This window comes from Spodoptera frugiperda, chromosome 19, assembly GCF_023101765.2.
Source record: "Spodoptera frugiperda isolate SF20-4 chromosome 19, AGI-APGP_CSIRO_Sfru_2.0, whole genome shotgun sequence".
NCBI classification, from domain to species: domain Eukaryota; kingdom Metazoa; phylum Arthropoda; class Insecta; order Lepidoptera; family Noctuidae; genus Spodoptera; species Spodoptera frugiperda.
Genome location: NC_064230.1, coordinates 1436188 through 1456690, shown reverse-complemented (window position 1 = coordinate 1456690; position 20503 = coordinate 1436188). Strand labels below are relative to the sequence as shown.

Genomic DNA, 20503 nt, shown 5'->3' with positions numbered 1-20503 from the left:
TCACCCTATAAATTAAAAACACAATATTATAGGCTATAATATTGTGTTTTTACATACATTGCTTTTTCCTTACTTGTTACTTTCTGTATTTCTTTAAAATATCAGTCACTACTCTTATTTTCACTCATAATACCTAATTCCCTTAAAATGAGTGTATCTACTACACTTTCATCTACTTCTTGATCCGGGTGATGTATTAAATGCAGCAGTATCCTCGGCTTACTACTCGCCTCCCAACCACATATAGCACATTTGAATGAGGCTGCCTTTTTACTATTCTGTTTCTTAGCCGTTTTCTGAACACCGTGTATTGAAGAGAGGTGATCCTGGTATATTCGGGAACAGAACATTTTCTTGCATTCCGGACATCTGCAAAAGTATTTAAAAGCGATATAGTATTATGTCTAACGGTGAAGGAAAATATTGTGAGGTAACCTGAGCTTATAATAATTTCTAATATAAAAATAATAAGTCGGGTTTTCCTTCTTATTAATTTTTATTGTCCTCTAGGTTATTTTCTTTTTCTGTCGCTTTGACTGTATATTGGTTTTACATTGTTTGTTCTCACATAGTTGAAGTAATCGAAACAATGTAATCAAGATTTGTATTGTGAATCTGATAGAAAAAGAGTAACCTATGGAGTTTCTTGCTCGTTCTTCTCCATAGGAATCTACACTTTGAAACAAGCAAATAGCTTCACTAGAGGACTGACCGATAGACAGACGTTATTAATATTATTATTATTTGCTTTGATGTTCAAAATGAGTTTAATTAATTCAAAATTAGTCTATTTGAAATAAATGATTTTGATTTTACTCAAACTTAACAAATAAAACCACAAACCTCTTCCGACTCCTCCGATGACTATTATACTTCTGTTCCGAATTAAACTTCATAAGACACATGGAACACTCCTCTACCGTAGTCTCAGTACTGTGTGACAATACATGGTGTCTTAAAGCCCTCACGTGTCGAGCTATGAACCCGCATTGCTCACATTTATGTGGGTTGTCCGGTCTATGTATTAACTCATGTTTCTTTGTGTTCTTCTTTGAAACGCTTCTGTAGGGACAATGGCTGCATTTGTATGGTTTTATGCCTGTAACAAATGTGTTTTTATGAAATGGCTGTGTCGTTGGTCGAGTGGTCGCAAGTGCAACTGTTGAGCAAAGAGTCTCGGGCTCGATTCCTAGGTCGGGCGAAGTATTGACTGCACGGTTGGCGCGGTGGCTGGGCAACTGGCTGCCGTGCAACGTGTAGCGGGTTCGATTCCCGCACGGAGCAACTCTTTGTGTGATCCACAAATTGTTGTTCCGGGTCTGTGTGTCATGTGTATGTGAAATTGTATGTTTGTAAACGCACCCACGACACAGGAGAAAATCCTAATGTGGGGCAACGTTTTTTTTTAAAAAATAAAATTTGTAGGCTGCGCGATGTCGCTGCTTATGATGAAGAGTCCCTCTGTGACTCGAAACTAGTAGAGCTTTTCTCCATTAATGTACGTGCGTAAACCGTGATTTTTAGTTAATTTAGTATGTCTCATATAAAAAAAAAAAACATAAATAATACATTACGGCACATAATGCCACTGTAAATCTACACCCATTTTCTGGCCACATACTGGGCACAATTCCAGACTCCGTACTACTACTGAGATTTAGCAAAAAAGGCCAGTAATACTTTGCCCGACCCGGGAATCGAACCCCTTGTCCATCAAGTCACACTTGCGACCACTCAACCAACGAAGCAGAGCATATGATTTCTTTTTTTAAATCACTTATTACTATGCTCACCTTGATGTATCCGAACATGCTCTTCAAACAGTACTTTATTATACGTGGAATAATCACACATGTAACACTGGAACGGATTCTCTCCTCGGTGCTTCTTGCGGATGTGTCGTAACATCTTCTCCTCAGTCTCCGCTGTGTAACGGTCACATTCTGGGCAACGGATGCGACGGGGCTGGGCTGTCAGTACCACCAGAGACGGGCTGTAAGATAAATAAGGATTTAGGAACTGGGCCACTGTTTAATTGAAATTGAAATTTATTTATTGTTTGTTAAAGATGAAATTCAGTTTTTAAAATTATAGTAAATATAATAGTTATTAGTTACATAGTTCAAACTGTTATCAGTAAAAAAATTAAAATATTCAGAATACTTGGGTTATCTTAATATGACATCCTTATTCCAAACTAATGCAGTTGGTTTCAAAATTTATCATTTCATATCATTATAATCGTAGAACAAAGACGGTTCTGCAAAATGGTAACTTTACAGTATGCGACGTCAAAGTTTTTTGTCATTAAAGTACACGATAAAAATTCATTATAGGCTATTTATTTTTTTAATAATCAAAACTGTTGTTTTTCCTACGACTATGACAATATTATTGAAGCACTATTCAGGTTCCTCAGCCTTCAAAAGGCCATCACACTCTGGTGTTTCGGATGTCCATGGGCGATCCATTGCTTACCATCAGGTGTAGCACCGGCTCGTTTACCAACCTACCCAATATAAAAAAGCAATGTCACACCTTGTATCCTCGAAGGGGTAGGCAGGGGTACTCATTTCCTTGCCGGAAAGCAGGAGAAGGAACGGGGTGGTTTTTAGTCAGTAAGAGTCTGACACTCCCTCTTGCCTCGCCCAAGGCGGGAGAAGTCATTGGATGATTTTCCCCCTCAAAAAAAAAAAAAAAAAAAAAAGGGGTACTCATTACCACACGTAATGCCGCTATACAATGTACACCCACTTTTCACCTATCCTACCCAATATAAAAAATTAATAACTTACTTATCTGGATCTACAATCTCTGCGTCATGTTTAGGTTGTTCCGTAGTGTCAGTTAACGTTATGTTGGTCATCGTTGTGTCAGTCATCGCTGTGTCAACCATCGCAAACTGTGATGGTGATGCTACATCTATGAACACTGTGTCAGTGGACTCCGCCATCGCAACTGAAACTGTAAAACCAACTGTAACTTTCGTGAGACATACTAAATAAAATACCCTAAAATGACCCACTGGCCAATTATTATGTTATCGGCTTACTCACATAACTGTTTGACTAGGAACTCAAATAGTTTTGAAGTACTCAAGCGACAGTCGCCGCGTCGTGTAGCAGAATGCTGCTCATGAATATGAGTCTCTAGCATGGCTTGAAACTAGTCGAGTTCCTCGTCAAACAGTTACGTGAGTAAGCCGAAAATGACTACAATGAGAAGATATTTTTAGTCAGTGAGTTCTCAGGGGCTACGAAAGCCACATTATGTCTCACAGGCATTTTAATATGTATAACATTTTATAAGATCAAAACAATAGACATAGAAATAAATTTTATTTTATTTACTTACGTTACGGCGGAATGTTATAAATAAAAACCACGATAATCAAATAAGATTCTGTTAAGATTATTGAATTATGTTTTATTTATATTTATATTTCTTTCAATAAATAAATAATGAATGAAAACAATAACAAAATTCTCAAGCAGAAATGGCATGACATTGACGTTTGTGACATAAGACTCCACAGGTAAAGCTTGACTAGTGTTGTTACATTGGGAAAGATCGATTTCCAATTAGATATCGCCTAATTGACTACACATTTAATGGAGAGCAGCGCTTTCCTTCGTAAGAAACTTGAAACTATTGACATTGGAAAATTTAATCTTCCTGAATAAAAACTAAAATTTTTATCTTTAAGAACAGTTGGTCAAAAAAACTATGCAACGTCATGCTTTTTATCGCCGAAGGGGTAGGCAGAGATGCACATTGCGGCGCATAATGCCGCTATACAATGTGCACCCACTTTTCACCATTTATGTTATAAGTCCCATGTAACAGGGGCCTATTGCTATAAATTGAGCACAATACCAGACTACGTGCATCGGGAATCGAACCCAAGACCTCTTGTCCGGCAGTGGCGACCACCCGACCAACAAGGCAGTCTTTTATAACCCTATTTATATAGGGCTCGTTTTAATTATTATGTTATCGGCTTACTCACGTAATTGAATTGCCCATGAATATGAGCCTCTAGCATGGCTTGAAACTAGTCGAGTTCCTCGTCAAAACATTACGTGTGTAAGCCGATAACATAATAATTAATTTAGTATGTCTCACGAAAGTTACAATAAAATTAGTGTTCGTTTTGTAACATAACATAACATAACATAACTGGCGAAGAGTTATTGACACAATGTGAATTTAACCCAGCTAACCTTAATAGGTTACCTAGTGGTGTAATCACCCCGCAATGAAAAAAACCATAAATCAGTAAATTAATATAATTTAATATTCACAGCAATAGAATTAATATTAACAATAAACTACTTTAGAAAATCAGTTGGATTATATGGGTGTTCCTTTTGCGCTTTAGCATACTCCTCATGATATTCAGCGTACTCCGGATTTTGTACATAGGTGTAAACTTTATTCCCTTCTCTTCTCACCGCTATTGGATTAGTTGTAGAAGACATTATCATTAATTCATCTTCTCTTGAAGACTCTTCATCATTTGCGTCTGCCTCATCTTCTACTATGCGATTATTATAATCATTATCGATAAATGGTTCAATGTTAACTTTGTTAAAAGATGGTTTGGTTCTCTGTATTTGCGATTGCAGTCGCCTCGGCTTAGGCGCTTCTGATTCAGACTCTTCCCAGCTCTCATCATCTTCTTTTATCTCTTTTTCTAACTTATTCTGGTATTCTTGCTGTGCCCTGAATTGTATTTGTTGTTCTTTAGTGGTTATCTGTTCTGATTCTTCTTCGGCTCTGGAATCTGAAGATTCTGATGCTTTTGGTTTCTCTTCTTGTTTTTTAGGCTCTATCTTCTTTACTTTTTCAGTTTTCTTCTTTTTTTGATCTTTCTTGGGTTCTTCTTTTTTACCTTTCTGAATCCGTTCCTTTTTCTTTTCTTTCTCAGTTTCTAAATTTTTTGCTTTCATAGGTTCCACGTGGATTTCTTTTTTATGTGTTTTGTCTTCTTTTTCCTTCTTTTCAGGGATTTTCTTTGCATCTTCTTTCTTTTTAGCCTTTCCTCTACTTCTTATTCGCTCATTTGCCTGTTTTACGTGTAATATTGATTCTTCTTTCAATTGTGTATCATATTGCTCCTTTGCTTTAAGAAGTTTGTTTAACCTCTCATATTCATTTTTCTTATGCTGTTCATTTTCCGCTTTTGCTTGTTCGTCGAACTTCATTTTTTCTTTAAGAATTTTTTTTGCCCTCTCCAAGTTTGCCGCTTCAATTGATTTTGATATATTTGCACTTTTCTCAAGATCTTTCGCTTGGTCTTTTAACATTTTGCTCATACGCGCGTTAGTCTCTTTTAATATTTTGTCTGATTGTATTCTCCACTTCTCCTTATCTGTCTCCCTGGGGTTTGGCACTTTGGCCGCCCACGCAGCAATCTGTTTTAGTTCTCTATCGTTTTCCTCTTTTAGTTCCTCTTCTAATTCTGCTCTAGGTCTCTCTAAGATGTTTTCATTACCTTCTGGTGGTTCTAATTCTCTTTCTTGTTCCTCTACCTTCCTCTCCTCTACATCCTTGTCCTCATATTTACCAAGTGCATGCGACTGTCGTTCGCTTCTCTCATGAATTACTTCTGCATTCCTTAAACTCTCTTCTTCCTCTAGCCTATCGTTGAGAATTTTTTCCAACTTCTCGCGTTCTTTACTTTCCTCCTCTTGTGTGTCTTTCTCATGTTTTTCTGCTTCCATTTCTTCATCTGTTGATTGTTCTTTTAGTAACTTCTCCAATTGGCTGTCAGGTATATTTCTAATTCTTCTTTCTTTCTCGTCACTCTTTGCTTGTTCTTCTTCTGAAATCTGAGTTCTGAAATGTGCAGCGCTTATCATATCATTAGTATGTTCTATTAGCATGGTGTTATTAGTGATATTGGAGACCTTTTCTTCTCCTTTGGTTGTAGGCTCTTGTGTTTGAGTAATTTCTTTTGTATGACCGTTTGCTTCGTGACTCTTCTCGTCTGAAGCGACGCCATGATGGCTTTCTCCACTTGTTTCCTCTGATGTATTATTTGCGTGTTCAAGATTCGCGCTATCAGCTTTACTCTTAAATTCTGGTCTGACAAGTCCCATATGTTCTTCCTTTGGATGAGTTCCATCGCTTGCATCGTCATCTGAGTGTGAATGAGAATGTTCAGATTTATTTTGGTCTTCTAGGGAACCATGTTCACCTTTGTGTTCTATTTGGTCCCATAAGCGATCAATTTTAATATTTTGATCTCTATCATTGTGATAAAGTTCACGTTTCTCGTGACTTCCATTTATTTCACTTCGTTCCTCTTTAACTTCACTTTTAGTTTCTTTAGGATCGTCATTATCTTTAGGTTTGTCATTATCTAACGCATGTTCCTCATTGCTATCTTTCTTTTTAAGTTTACTATGATCAGTTGAATTCTTTTTCTTAGCGTTCCTTTTTAAATATTTGTATTTAAGTCTTAAACTATTATTGGGCAATATTTCACCATTCTTGAGAGATATAATAGGGTTTTGATGTCGGGTTTCATTACTGTTTGTGTCGTCATCATGTAATTTGATGCTGGTAAGCTCAGTATGTGTGTCTGTCTGTTCGTTGTCGGTATTTTTGTGGGATTTCTTACTCCATATAATTCTGTCGACGTCTGTTCTGACGGTTGGTGTTTGTGTTTCTGACGGCTGATCTAGATTTTTTATTTTGTACGCAGCTTTGTCAGCGAAGACTTCGGTTAGCTCGTCGAATTTTCTAGAAGCGAGAAGTTGATCGATGAATGCATCGATGTCGTATGATGTTTCTCTTGACGTCTTCCGAGGTATAGGGATCGCAGACATCTTTGAGTTACAGACGTACACGACAACTGGAAAGAAAAGAAGATTTTATCAATTATAATAATACTACCTTTTAATTAAAATTATGTGTAACATGTTTGCAAATATGTAAGAAGATTAGTTAACGTAGCAGCGCGACAATCGCCGCGTCGTGTGTCGCGGAATGCTGCTCATGAATATGAGCCTCTAGCGTGGCTTGAAACTAGTCGAGTTCCTCGTCAAACAGTTACGGGAGTAAAGCGATAACATAATAATTAAGTCTTTGACTGCCAATAGAAATCTGTTGAAGGCAAATCCTCCGCTAACGTCGGTGACCACCACGGCGTTCAATGTGTTAAGATTAGTTAAGTTGATAAGGCCTAAAAATGTAAGTAACACGTGAACTTATTTTCGAATTTATAATATTATCTAATTGGAATGACTGATGCCTATTTTCTATTGGTTTAGACTGGACTGGGGACTAATAAACAATCCGAAATATATAAAAAAACTCAGTGTTGTACTTTGTTTTAATCATTAATGATATTTAAAATCTGATCATATCAGAAGCGGTTAAGCCTAGAGTGTGTTCTACTCACTCTAAGTTATCTTTTACACCAGAGATGTGCTATGTAACTATGCTACGAAGATGTAATAGCTAAGCTGTGAAACAGTGAGTGACCGTTTCCACTGATACTTAGGTATGTAGCTGTGTGAGGAAGATGCGTAGCTCAAATATGCGATGTATCGATAATATGGAACTCATCTATTGCACGCATCCATAGCACTCATCTTTCCATATAAAAACATAGCTTAGCTGAGTCCGTTTCCACCAGTGCCAATATACCAATGAATATGATTCGTGGAAGCGAAGCGCATCCACAGCAACGTAGCATAACACATCTCTGGTGGAAAAGTACCCTTATACCATTTTCATTTAGATATTAAATTAACTAAAAATCACGGTTTACTCACATAAATTAATGGAGAAAACTACTAGTTTCGAGTCACAGAGGGACTTTTCATCATAAGCAGCGTGCGCAGACGCGGTGACGTCACGCAGCCTACTGATTTTTAGTTAATTTAGTATGTCTCACAATAGTTATTATAAGCTAGGTATTAAGCAATTCTAACAACAATACTTACAGAAATAATATGCAATCACATTGTACATCTTAGATTCTGAACTAGTCACTTATAATGGCTTGTAATAAATCCTTTAAATTTGAGATATGACCGCGAGCTCGTAAAACCTGCAATAGTAGTAAAATAACACTTATTTTTTTGATAAGGCGAGTTTGCTTGCGAGGCTAAAGCAGTTTTGTTCTATGAGTGTGTTTATAAAATTGAATTATGTTATAACTATTTAAAATAATTATGTTTTGTATAATATTATCCTATTATAAAAGTGATTTTGCTAGTCATTACATTAAAGTGAAGCAGATTTTCTTCAATGCAGAAGAAATTTGGAAATAATATTATTTTTATAGATCGCCGTCCGCTTGAATGATTAAATAAAAATGAAAAATATTTTATTACAAAATCAAAGTAAGTTTTAACTTGGTTTTAACAATAAAAGGCTATATTATAATTATTTCGATTAATAATATCAATTTAAATTACTAAAACGCAAGAATTTTGACAAGTAAGTTAATTAAAGACTAAACTGCAATGCCCATCACTAGTGGCGGCTTATTTCAATTTTTCTACCCGAAGTTACGAAATATATTTTCTTTACATATCATCTCTTATTATCCGATTTTGTGTGTGTCTTTCATTAAAATAATAAAATAAGCAAGATCTATCTTAACCACGATGGCGTTTCCAGCATTAAGACAGCCGAAAAACGCGAAAATCGAAGAGAAGATACGCACCCAAGTTTTTAATGAGCCACAAAATTTTTTGATAGTCACTTTGAAAGATGGGAAAAAGCTTGTGGTCTCCTCTGATGCTTACCATGGCATCCTGACGGCAGGAGAGCTGTATAGATGCGTGTTTTGTGAGACAGAAATGGTGAGAGACGTGATTTGCAAAGAAAGACATAAAGCGTCGGAAAATCATCGAAAGATCCTAGAAGGGTACCCGCATATTGACGAATACAAAGAGAATCTACTTAGAAAGGTTTGTTTTGTTTCATAATTTGTTTTTATCAAAGACTAGCGACCCGCCCCAGCTTCGCATGGGTGCAATGGTGATATATTATGCATGTATTATACATATAAACCTTCCTCTTGAATCACTCTATCTATTTAAAAAAGAACCGCATCAAAATCCGTTGCGTAGTTTTAAAGATTTAAGTGTACAAAGGGACATAGGGACAGAGAAAGCGACTTTGTTTTATACTATGTAGTGATTTATAGACATACAGGTCGTAGGGAGCTGCTGGATGCAGGTCGGTCTATCTGGAAGTCATTGGAAGAGGCCTATGTTCAGCAGTGGATGTCTTGTGACTGATATGATGATGATGATAACCCGTTTGGTGTTTGTTGAATTGGGATTTGAGCTCAATCAGATAAATATGATCATATAATTTTATTATAATCTAATTTTTTTCACAACTACCTCCATTGTAGGTTTAAAATGATAGGGCTTGATTAGTAGAAAACACATTATGTCTTGTATGGATTTGTGTTCAGATTTGTAGCAGGTTTACCCGGGCTCCGGCTAGAAAAGCAGGATAGGAAGGAGTGGTTTTTAGTCAATAAGAGTCTGACACTCCCAGTCTTTCCTCACCGAAGGCGAGATCAGTGGTTTTTATTTTTAGTCAGAGAGAGTCTGACACTCCCTCTCACCTCGCCCAAGGCGAGATCATTGGATGATTATCCCCCCTTAAAATATTTTTTTAATGTTTTTTTTTTCTTTTCAGCTCAACACCCCGGGTCATTACTGCACCGTATGCAATGTGGTTGTGATGCTGCACTATGCAAACAGACATATACTAGGACATAGCCATCGGCTGGAACTAGACAAGGCTAAGGGCAGAGCTCTGTCTTACAAACCGTATTATTAAAAGTAATTATATATATATGTGCAGAAAGGAGTGTAATGGAAGGTCTGTGAAACATTGGTAGGAGTTTGTGTACCTGCCTCTCACCAGAGTCGGATTTATCCTAGGGAGCGCCCTAAGCAAACACCTCATTGTTACCTGTTTAATTGTTGCTACCGCCGATAGATACCTTAGTCTGCTATTACAATTGTGTCAGAATGGTCGATCACTGAGCAGTGCAAGAGGGACGGAGCTATGTAGGTTGTATAGCTGTCGACCATTCTGACACAATTGTAAAAGCAGACTAAGGCCCCAGGTCACTGACGCCACTAATAGGACAGTAATGTGAAATGTGCTTTTTGTGTGTGCTAAATTATCCAATGACTTCTCCCGCCTGGGAGACTAGCCTAAGATGGAATTAATGGGCTGTATGTACCATTCGTACGAATTGAACGAAAACGAAAAAGAAGAGAGAAAACGTACGGCGCTCTGATTGGTCGAGGCGAATGAACCAACCAATCAGTGCTTCGAACGCGCTCTCGTTTCAATCTCGTTAAACGTAAAATAAACTCGTACTAAGGCCTGATGCCCAGGCCTGATGTTTATGCTACAAAGTTAAAAAGTTTCGAAAGAATAAATCATACAAACACTGTTCCTAAGTCAGACAGAAAGAAGTAGGCAGCTCCAACGTTTGTTTAAAAAATTGTGCACATACCTACTTGTGTGTCATTGTGATATTATTTTTTTCCAAATTTCTTAACTGTTTAGTACTAAGTTGTAGGTTGTAAAATATAAAAACCTATAAGGTCTTTAACGAATTCGTGTTACGATGTTATTAATTGTAGTCATGTATGTTTATAAATTGACGATAGAAAAATAAACTATTATTATCAACTGCTAATTAAAGCATTTTTATTTTTGAGGGTGGAATATCATCCAATGACTTCTCCCACGTTGGGTGAAGCGAGTGTCAGGCTTAGGGTGTTACCACACCTATCGATCGATAGTCCATCGATGCCATCGATCGACATTGATCGATTGGTGTAGTAGCTTTAATTGATCGACGGATACCGGTCGAGTTACGGTCGGTCGGTAGATTTATTATATTCCGGCTGGAATCTATCGATCGACATCGACCAATCCATTCCACCATCGATCGATGGTATCTATCGGCTATCGATCGATTGGTGTGGTAGAAACCATCGATCGACGTCGACTAATCCATTCTACCATCGATCGATTGGTGTGGTAACACCCTTACTGACTAAACACCACCCCGTTCCTACTCCTGTATAGAGCCCGAACCCTGGTAATGCGCTCGACGGTTGAGACTTGAGAGGCTACGTATCGTATATCGTTGCGTATCGTATCACACGTATCGTCCCGCCTTTTTCCCTAAAGGCGTACACAGAGGCCTAAAATCACATTTTATAAACAGATATTAAATTAAAAAAATATTACAATAAATAGGTAATTAATGTTTAAAACTGCTTTAGCACTCAATACTAAATTCGCCATTTGTATCAAGTTTTAAAATCTCACGATCAATTGTGGACACTAAACAACAAAATTATTTATTATTAAAAAAATAAAATTCACAGTTATACAGAAATAATTTCACTAACGTCTTTACTCAAGAGCAACTGATTACTTAATATAATATTGAAGATTTAATATAAGAAGTAAGATTTGATGTCTCATTAATGTTATTGCGTTTTACACTATCCGATCCGATTTAAGTGTCACCGACCGACAATAGGCAAGTACCAATGAGACATTATTTTCCGAGTTATATGTACTTTCTAATATTATTTAAACATCACTGACAAAAAGCGTAGGAAAACATCGAGGAATACGATACGATTGTATTTTTATTTTGACTGCACAGTTGACGCGGTGGCTGGGAAACTACCTGCCCTACATAACAAGGGTTCGATTCCTGCACGGAATAACTCTTTGTGTGATCCACAAATTGTTGTTTCGGGTCTGGGTGTCATGTGTATGTGAACTTGTAGGTTTGTAAACGCACACACGACACAGGAGAAAATCCTAGAGTGGGGAAATGTTTCTTTATAAATAAAAAAGAATAAAGATATTTTACAACTAGATTTTCTTACACGGTTTCGCCTACTCCTATTTAAACAGTGGCGTAACTTATAACGTATGAGACCCTTGGCAAATTCATCAGACGGGTCCCCTCATCATATCAGCCACAAGACGTCCACAGCTGAACATAGGCCTCCAGATAGCCCGGTTGGAAGTCACCTACATCCATCGGCTCCCTTTTTTTTTTTTTGTGCATGACTAAAAACCACCCCGTTCCTTCTCCTGCTTTGAGCCGGAGCCCCGGTAACCTTTTACGTTGTCCGCAGCTCCGGATCAGGCATCAGCCCTACTGGGCCCCATCTGTGGTGGTCTGGCTCTTTGAGGCGCGCGCGGAACGCGACGCGCCGTACGCACGGGTCTGGTTCTGGTCGGGCGGCGAGCTACCCTTGCTCGTCGTCCGCAGACCCCACTTACGGTGGCCGGAGATCGTCCCGCGATCCCCGACGCCCGGAGTGTCTTCTGCGGCGGCTGGACGGCGGAGGATCGTTCCCTCACGCGCTCCGCCTCCTCCTTAGTTAGCATAACTGCTTCGCAGAAGGAGGAGATGGCGTCCCATTCCTGTCACCGTCGCCGATCACATCCCTAAGGACACGGCGGTGCTCAGCCCATGCAGGGCACACCGCTACTGTATGCTCCACCGTGTCCTCCGGGTGGTCCACGCAATGCCGACACCCGGGCGAAACTTCCGTGTCCAGTAAGCACCTGCGTCAGGCGGTAGGTGAGGACGCCGTGACGCCTCTCTAGCCACTCCTCAAAGAGGGGACTTACCGCTGCTATAACAGCGAGCCCAATCCATCGGCTCCCTGCGACCTTAATCAGGTCGTTTGTCTGTCTGTGTTTATTGGCTACCTGCTCATAGCCCAATAAAAGAGATAATCTCTACCTATACATTTTTAAGTGTGGGAGAGCCATGCTTCGGCACGAACGGATCGACCAGAGTAATACCACGGCCTCACAGAAAACCGACGTGAAACAGCGCTTGCGTTGTTTCGTTGTGTGAGTGCGGTTACTGGAGGCCCATTTCCCCCGTTCCCAATCCTCGATTCCCTAACAACCTTTAAATTTCTAACCCTCAAAACAACGCAATTGTAACACCTCTAGTGTTTCGTGTCCATTGGTGGCGGCGATTGCTTACCACCCGGTAATCCTAGTTAAGCAACCGCTGATGGTTTTGGTGAAAAAAAGTAACGGAAGAGTTTTATATGATACTTTAATTTTTTCTGGTAAGTATTAATATTGGAAACCGTTACCGTTTTATTTGGGACTTTTAAACCTGCAAATCATACCATGCCATACATTATACTATAAAAAAAGATATCCGACACCGATATCGGATCGGATGGTGTAAGAACGCTCGTTAAGTTTATTCATAAAATTATTTTCTAAACAATGATTGTGACTATTGCAATAAAATTTGAGCGATGTTGTTTTGCCTCATTAATCAGATTTATTTTGCATTCTGCCGGCCGACTAATCGATCTGATTGTTATGTTTGGAATGTAGTGAATGTTATAATATTTTACTATAACTTTCGTGAGACATACTAATTTAATTACTATGACATCTTTTTCTTTGTTTTAAAAAAAAGATTCACGGTGCGTTTATAAATATACAAGTTCACATAGGTACCTATACATGACGCACAGACCCGGAACAACAATTTGTGGATCACACAAAGAGTTGCTCCGTACGGGAATCGAACCCGCTGCGTTGCGCGACAGCCAGTTGCTCAGCCATTTCATCTCATCGGCTTAGTCACGTAACGATGCGGCGAGTCGTCGCTGCTGACTGAGTAGCGTAGCAGCGCTGTAGCTGACTACAATCGCCGTGTCGTGTGTCGCGGAATGCTGCTCACGAATATGAGCCTCTAGCATGGCTTGAAACTAGTCGAGTTCCTCGTCAAACTGTTACGTGGGTAAGCCGATAACATAATAATTAATGAAGTAGGTAATTGTTTATTGGACTACCTACTAACTACTGCAGTAGTTAGTAGTTAGTAGTTAGTAGTAACACAGTATACTGTGTTGTGTTACGGGTGCGATTCTCGCTGGGTTTTATTTTCGCCTTTCAATCCACACGTTTCTCTAATAACACTATTTTTCACTCGATCACACAATTTGGTTTTTTTTATGGTGTAGGACGGTAAACGGGCAAACGCATCACCTGATGGTAAGAAATCGTCGCCGCTTATGGACACCTGAAACATCAGAGGCGTTACAAGTGCGTTGCCGGCCTTTTGGGGGTTAGGAATTTAAGAGTTGTTGGGGAATTAGGGGTTGGGGAAGTGGGTTCTTGAGCCTCCGGTAACCACCCTCACTTTCAGGAACCGCCTTCAAAAGTTAAAGTGCGGGCCTCCATTTTTAAGTCAAGTAATATGCCTAAAATCTTTTCTTAAGTCTGAAAAATACTATGCTGAAAACTGCATCAAAATCGGTTTAGTCAAACGCGAGATAATCGCACACAAACATACATACAGGTCAAATTGAGAACCTCCTTTGATAATTTGTGTTTGCCTGCCATAACTATCCTACTTAAAAAAAGTCCAATGGCTGATATGGCCGGGATGAAATTTGAACCTAGGTTTCTCTCAATGACTTACAGATAGGCCGGTTGAAAGCGACCTGCAACCATAATCAGATTGTCTGTCTACCTTATGTATGGAATTCCTACGTTTTAGTTATTGATCATCCCTAGAATTATGATGGTACCTTTAAACGGGGTGAATAAATGCTGGGAACATGTTCTAACATCTATTCACCCCATTTTACCATAAGCATACACCGTAGCCTAAGTACACCTGCAACACTAGAGTTAGGTGATGAAACCTTTTAACATGTGTACAATATAGATATGGGATCATTTTGCAATGCAGCACAATTTATTGTTATGATGTTGCAACAGTGCTGACCCAGGTACTTTTATTTATAACTAGCGACCCACTGCAGCTTCGCATGAGTGCAAAGGTGATAATTATACTTATAAAACTTCCTCTTGAATCACTCTATCTATTTCAAAAAATCTATTGGATTAAAGATTTAAACGTACAAAGGGATATAGGGTGATATAGGGACAGAGAAAGCGACTTTGTTTTGTACTTTGTAGTGATTTAGATAATTTAAAATGTTTTTAGATAGTTAAGTTTAGGGTATGATGAGGCTGAAATTAAGAAATTACCATATATTTAAATGTGTGGTAATTTCTTAATTTACGGTGTGACATTCTCAATTGTACACAACACACATGTACTAGTGTTTTTTTAATCTATTGAATTTTAGGGGCTTTAACTAATAGGCTATGTGTACTTAAAAGATTACTGGGCTTTTTTTGGTTTTTCGAAAATTCCTCAATAGAAGCATGGAGTTTGGAAGTGTGTCCAGTAAATACCTATATAAGGCAATAGGTTCACCCCCTATTACATGAGACTTATAACACAAATGGTGTACATTGTATAGTGACATTACATCCCATAATGTGCACCTCTGCTTACCCCTTCGGGGATTAAAGGCATGACATTGTTTGTTTTGCTTTCGCAAATAAACGATAATACAACAACTCGTATACTTAATTTTATTACAATAGTATCACTAATTTACTTGCCTTTAAAAATATGGTGTAACATTAAAACAACAGACATTATACACATAACATTTATTAAAGCCGTTTCCTTTTCTTATTTTTCGATCGTTTCTTAGTATTTTTCTTGCCAGTTTTGTTGAGTTTCGCGATCTTTCTCTTGTGTAGCCAAACTGGGTATTGTCCGTTCTGATCCTTGAGTGTTTTCGTGCTAAAAACTCTTTTCTTTCCATCACCATCGACCACTACATTTTCGTCGTCCGAGCTCATTTCTACGTCCTCAGCAGCCTCTTCAGCGATTTCCTTCTCCTTTTTCTTCTTGTTCTTCTTCTCTGCGTTCTTTTTCAAGGCTCCAGCGTCGAGGAAAATGACTTGATCCGATTCCATAACCTCATCTGTGGTAGTTTCTGGTTTTTCTTCATCTTTGACGCCTAACATCTTCTTTAGTCGCGCTAGTTCTTTCACAGCGTAACGTTCCCGCTTTATAGCTCTGCATTTTCGCTTCCAACGGCTTCTAAGTGATTTCGCCATGGTTTTTAATAAACAAAAATATTTTTACGCGACGTGCTTTTTGACGGCAAGCACATGAGAGGATGAAATGTCAATGGCAAATGTCAAAGTTGTGTAGTGATGGGGATTTTTATTGTCTATTCCATAGATTAGTCGATTTTATAAACAAATATATTCACAAACAGAAATTATATTTTAATTTAATAATAACTAGTCTATAATAAAAAAATAAGTCGGGTTTTCCTTCCTGTCGCTATAACTCCAAAACTCAAAAACGGATTTCAACGGTTTTGCATTCGTTGGAAATGTTTCGGGCTCCGTGAGGTTTATAACGAAGAAAATTCAGGATAAAATTTAAGAGAAAAGCAGGAAATCAGGTAAAAGCATTGGTGGTAAAACGGAGTGCGGTTCGTTGGTTTGTTAGTACTATATAAATCTTCAAGAAGTAAAAACTATATTTTGTTATAATAAACGAACTTTAAAAACTAAATATTTTTTTACTAAAATAGGTCCGACTCTACGTATTCCATGATAAGTCTTTCACTGTCAAATTGACAACAAAAGTAGTCGAATTTGTTGATGTGAACCGATTATTTATTTTTATTTTGCTGTTTTTAAATGCTTTAATTAAAATAATAAGCTCAATAATATGTCACAACAGCTAGAATTATTAACAGAGAGTCCCTCACAATGGACGGCTGTGTCGTTATTAACGCCAGAAATTCAAAAAAAGGAAATTAAACCTTTTGTTATTCGTAAGTATGATTACGAAAAAGTTTTAAATTACTTTTCATGATTCTTAATGTTTTTGTGGTACATTATACTATACTTAGGTGAATATTGTTGGATACTCATAGACTGAGGTGCAGCTAAGACTCCGCATAAATAAATTTTATTTATCATAATCATATTTAACAAGCGGAATACGCTTAAAGTCCGCCCCTCGGCTTTGCTAGCTTTCCCGTAGGATAAAAAGTATCCTATAACCCAAGTCAGAACCTATCTCTATACTAAATTTCTCTATAGAAAATAATAGTTACATACAAACTACCTTAGGCTTATCTTATATTTAATTTCATTAACACAATCTTCATCTCCGCAGTGGCTCTAAAAGAGTTGGAAGGTAACCCGGACAGCAGGACCTCTAGTTTGATGAACACGGACAAGTTTGCAGCAGTGAGAGCAGTGGTCCGACATTTCTCTAGACTGCGGTCTGCTACTAAAGAACCGTGGGGTGGCGAGGATGTTAAGATGTTTCTGGAAGGATTGAGGTGAGATTATTTACATGAATAAGAAAAAGAAAAAAAATATTAAGATTTTAAGCCTTTGACTGCCAATAGAAAACTGTTGAAGGCAAATCTTCCGCTGACGTCGCGTCGGTCACCGTGACCACCACGGCGTTGAATATGTTTACAAAAAAAAAACACATATTTGGAGAAAAAGTTCTACTAGTTTCAAGACCTAGAGAGACTCTTCATCATGAGCAGAGTGCCAAACGCGGTGACGTCGCGCAGCCAACTTACTGCTGAGTAGTCTATTAGACTACTTTGTGTGGACCCAGGAATCGGGTATCTATGCCGCTGGTAAATCTACCGAGCGACATAACATCGTCGCACCCGTCGGAGTTGGTGAACAACGCGCGTGTTTGCCGGTAGAACGCGTGATGGGCGCGCAAAGCCGCCAGCGGCAACGCACAGTCTAATATACACTGATATGACATACAATATATATTGACAGTAGGCTGCGTGACGTCTGGCGGTACCGGAGCAGGTCTATTAGAGATCTTGGTGCCTCTTACAGGTGCTGAAAGTGGCCACCGGGGTGGTTTTAGTGAGGTAAAAATCCCACACTCTCTAGTCTTTTATCCCCAAAAAGCTAGGCGCCTTTAAAGGGTTCACCCCGTCACCAAAAAAAAGGCTGCGCGACGTCGCCGCGTTTACGCACGCTGCTCATGATGAAGAATCCCTCTGTGACTCGAAACTAGTAGAGCTTTTCTCCTTTAATTTACGTGAGTAAACCGTGATTTTTAGTTAATTTAACCACACCACACGTTCTAATAATATATTCATTCCAGGTTCTCTCCGGACTGTGTATCGGAGTTCACGACGCTACTGTGCACGGACAAGATGTATGAGAACATACCGACACATCTCCGCGTGAAGCCGGGGCTGCTCAGCATCAGCTGGAAGATCGACATCTCGCTCTGGTAAGATTGTGTGTGATTTTATTAAATTAATGTTATATGGAATTTGTTGGTCGTTCTTCTCCATTCGAAGCTACACTTTGAAACGAGCATCTAGCTTCACAGACAGACTGCACGGTTGGTGCAGTGGCTGGGCAACTGCCGCTGCCTGCCGCGCAACGTGTCGCGGGTTCAATTCCTTTTCGGACTCTTTATGTGTTCCACAAATTGTTGTTCCGGGTCTGGGTGTGATGTGTATGTAAACTTGTATGTATGTAAACGCACGCAAGGTATTTTTTTTAAAAAAAGAAAGATCATTATCATCATATCAGCCATAGAACGTCTACTGCTGAACATGATGAACTCCCCAACTGACTGAAAGGCGCAGTGCCGGCGTTAGGGCGTGATGGGCCGATGGCCCATCGCCGATGCCGCCGCCGAAGGGATTAGCAAAAAACGAACACTTGATATTGCTTCCCTCAAGTGGGTGCCACAATATTTTTGTCCGGGCTATCAGTGGCCCTTACGCCGGCACTGGAAAGGCGCTGGCCCTCGCGACGAGCACGCAGCGGGCGCGCAGCGTCATTTCAGCGTTGCCTCTCGTTACGAGAAGGTTTTTAAACGCGTCGTCAAGGAAACGCGGCGATACCGTTACGAGTCGCCACGGAAACGCTGCGATACCGTTACGACTCGCGACGAAACGCGGCTCGTTGATGACTGACTGCACGGTGGCTGGGCAACTGGCTGCCGCGCAACGGGTAGCGGGTTCGATTCCCGCACGGAGCAACTCTTTGTGTGATCCACAAATTGTTGTTCCGGGTCTGGGTGTCATGTGTATGTGAACTTGTATGTTTGTAAACGCACCCACGACACAGGAGAAAATCCTAGTGTGGGGCAACGTTTTTAAAAATAAAAAAAAAAATAAGATTATCCGACGATATAAGGGCGGACTCGTCGCGATTCTCTCGCTCGTGGAGCCAGCGCCAAAGGCCTTCAATAAAACGTACTCCTTTTTAAAGGGCCGGCAACGCGCCTGTTACTTCTCTGGTGTTGCGAGTGTCCATGGGTCTCTTTTCGCTACTTTTTTAATAAAGCAATGCTCCACACTATGATTTTTCTTCTGGATCGTGTGTGCGTTTACAAACATACAAGTTCACACTTAGGTACACATGACACACACAGACCCGAAACAACAATTTGTGGATCTCACAAAGACTTGCGACACACGAGAAAATCCCAGATTTTTATATAAAAAAAATGGTTTTTAATTTTTTTCCGACTGACAGACAATTCAATTTGATGTTTCAAAAGTACCTAATTAAGATAAGTGTCCACAGGCCCGCATCGCACGCATTCCGTATGACGTCATCAGTACGCATCGCATGTAGGCATTGTCGATGATGCGGTCCGTACGATGCGGATCAGTGGACGCAGTTGTATGAGTTTCTATACAAGACAAACTAAAATCCGTTGCGTGCGATGCGGGCCTGTGGACGCTTACCTTTAGGTATTAATTGAAATAAACGATTTTTCTTTATTCCACAGCCAATCAACAATAGCATCGGAAAACCCTTCTCCGCAGCGCGCCAAAGAAATTATTCATCGCGACACGCATATAATATTAATACTGCATCTAACAGACGGACAAACACACATGTACCGTCTATCGTATGATAAGTTCCATGAACTTAGGTACACTGTAGCCAGTGCTTTGAAGAGCATGATAGTGTTAGAGAAAAGGAAATGTATGAGAAAGGAATGACATACGTTTTCTTGGGGGTAAGTTAGGTTCAGTTTGTACTAGCGCAGAGTCGAAGCGCATCGAAGCGTCTTTCCAAAACTGAACATAACAATTTTTTTTATAACGCCTTTAATCCCCAAAGGGGTAGGCAGAGGCGCACATTATGGCACGTAATGCCAATGTACACCCACTTTTCACAATTTATGTTGTAAGTCCCATGTAATAGGTGGTGTGCCTATTGCCATATATCGGGCACATTTCCAGACTCCGTGCTATGACTCATAAATTTTCGAAAATCCAGAAAAAGTCCTGTTATACTTCGTCCGACCCTGGAATCGGACCCGAAACCACTTGTCCGGCAGTCGCACTTGCAACCACTCGGCCAACGAGACAGAACATAACAAATTCAACCTTAACTCCACAGCGTAACGCACACATTACTTCTGAGATTTTAAACAAGACGCGCGCATTCGTTCGAATTCGCGCGTCTGTGCGCGGACAACGCTTCGATTCTTCGCTATTTTAAATTGAGCTGTGGAGTTAAGGTTGAATTTGTTATGTGCAGTTTTGGAAATACGCTTCGATGCGCTTTG

At 39.4% G+C, this 20503-nt stretch overlaps 5 protein-coding genes across 6 annotated transcripts; 2 read left to right on the top strand and 3 right to left on the bottom strand.

Annotated features, from left to right (window-relative positions):
* Positions 1–43: 43 nt before the first annotated feature.
* LOC118281191 (zinc finger protein 64-like) lies at positions 44–3501 on the bottom strand. The gene is made up of 5 exons (XM_050700590.1): positions 3355–3501; positions 2796–2964; positions 1794–1993; positions 844–1099; positions 44–369 (listed from the first exon to the last, which is right to left on the bottom strand). Exons 2-5 carry the CDS (start codon positions 2951–2953, stop codon positions 102–104), a joined length of 882 nt encoding a protein of 293 aa, XP_050556547.1. The 5' UTR covers positions 2954–2964; positions 3355–3501; the 3' UTR covers positions 44–101.
* A 774-nt stretch (positions 3502–4275) lies between these two features.
* On the bottom strand, positions 4276–11359 carry LOC118280898 (DNA ligase 1). Of its 2 annotated transcripts, XM_050700459.1 has the most exons (3): positions 11341–11359; positions 7959–8065; positions 4276–6862 (listed from the first exon to the last, which is right to left on the bottom strand). In XM_050700459.1, the coding sequence occupies exons 2-3, from the start codon at positions 7984–7986 to the stop codon at positions 4332–4334; spliced, it is 2559 nt and encodes an 852-aa protein (XP_050556416.1). In that variant the 5' UTR covers positions 7987–8065; positions 11341–11359; the 3' UTR covers positions 4276–4331. The 2 variants fall into 2 exon arrangements, with proteins under 2 accessions (XP_050556416.1, XP_035457182.2); XM_035601289.2 differs by lacking the exon at positions 11341–11359 and having other exon boundaries at positions 7959–8117.
* On the top strand, positions 8515–9857 carry LOC118281204 (uncharacterized). Its single transcript, XM_035601766.2, has 2 exons — positions 8515–8933; positions 9679–9857. Exons 1-2 carry the CDS (start codon positions 8628–8630, stop codon positions 9820–9822), a joined length of 450 nt encoding a protein of 149 aa, XP_035457659.1. The 5' UTR covers positions 8515–8627; the 3' UTR covers positions 9823–9857.
* A 4177-nt stretch (positions 11360–15536) lies between the features above and the next one.
* Positions 15537–16087, bottom strand: LOC118280985 (protein LLP homolog). The gene has a single exon (XM_035601405.2). It carries the CDS (start codon positions 16006–16008, stop codon positions 15556–15558), a length of 453 nt encoding a protein of 150 aa, XP_035457298.2. The 5' UTR covers positions 16009–16087; the 3' UTR covers positions 15537–15555.
* A 443-nt stretch (positions 16088–16530) lies between these two features.
* Positions 16531–20400, top strand: LOC118281164 (COMM domain-containing protein 5-like). The gene is made up of 4 exons (XM_050700610.1): positions 16531–16742; positions 17090–17258; positions 18062–18193; positions 19715–20400. The coding sequence occupies exons 1-4, from the start codon at positions 16637–16639 to the stop codon at positions 19929–19931; spliced, it is 624 nt and encodes a 207-aa protein (XP_050556567.1). The 5' UTR covers positions 16531–16636; the 3' UTR covers positions 19932–20400.
* Positions 20401–20503: the final 103 nt, after the last annotated feature.

Bases quoted from the DNA above. Each gene is read 5' to 3' on its own strand.
- LOC118281191 (XM_050700590.1), bottom strand. From the start codon at position 2,953: ATGGCGGAGTCCACTGACACAGTGTTCATAGATGTAGCATCACCATCA. The intron at 1,994-2,795 runs GTAAGTTATTAA...TTTATCTTACAG, and splicing joins GAGATTGTAGATCCAGATAA to CCCGTCTCTGGTGGTACTGA. The intron at 370-843 runs GTTTGTGGTTTT...ATACTTTTGCAG, and splicing joins CATCGGAGGAGTCGGAAGAG to ATGTCCGGAATGCAAGAAAA.
- LOC118280898 (XM_050700459.1), bottom strand. From the start codon at position 7,986: ATGTACAATGTGATTGCATATTATTTCT. The intron at 6,863-7,958 runs GTAAGTATTGTT...TTTTCTTTCCAG, and splicing joins TGTGATTGCATATTATTTCT to TTGTCGTGTACGTCTGTAAC.
- LOC118281204 (XM_035601766.2), top strand. From the start codon at position 8,628: ATGGCGTTTCCAGCATTAAGACAGCCGAAAAACGCGAAAATCGAAGAG. The intron at 8,934-9,678 runs GTTTGTTTTGTT...TTTTCTTTTCAG, and splicing joins AAGAGAATCTACTTAGAAAG to CTCAACACCCCGGGTCATTA.
- LOC118280985 (XM_035601405.2), bottom strand. From the start codon at position 16,008: ATGGCGAAATCACTTAGAAGCCGTTGGAAGCGAAAATGCAGAGCTATA.
- LOC118281164 (XM_050700610.1), top strand. From the start codon at position 16,637: ATGTCACAACAGCTAGAATTATTAACAGAGAGTCCCTCACAATGGACG. The intron at 16,743-17,089 runs GTAAGTATGATT...TCATCTCCGCAG, and splicing joins AATTAAACCTTTTGTTATTC to TGGCTCTAAAAGAGTTGGAA. The intron at 17,259-18,061 runs GTGAGATTATTT...TATTCATTCCAG, and splicing joins ATGTTTCTGGAAGGATTGAG to GTTCTCTCCGGACTGTGTAT.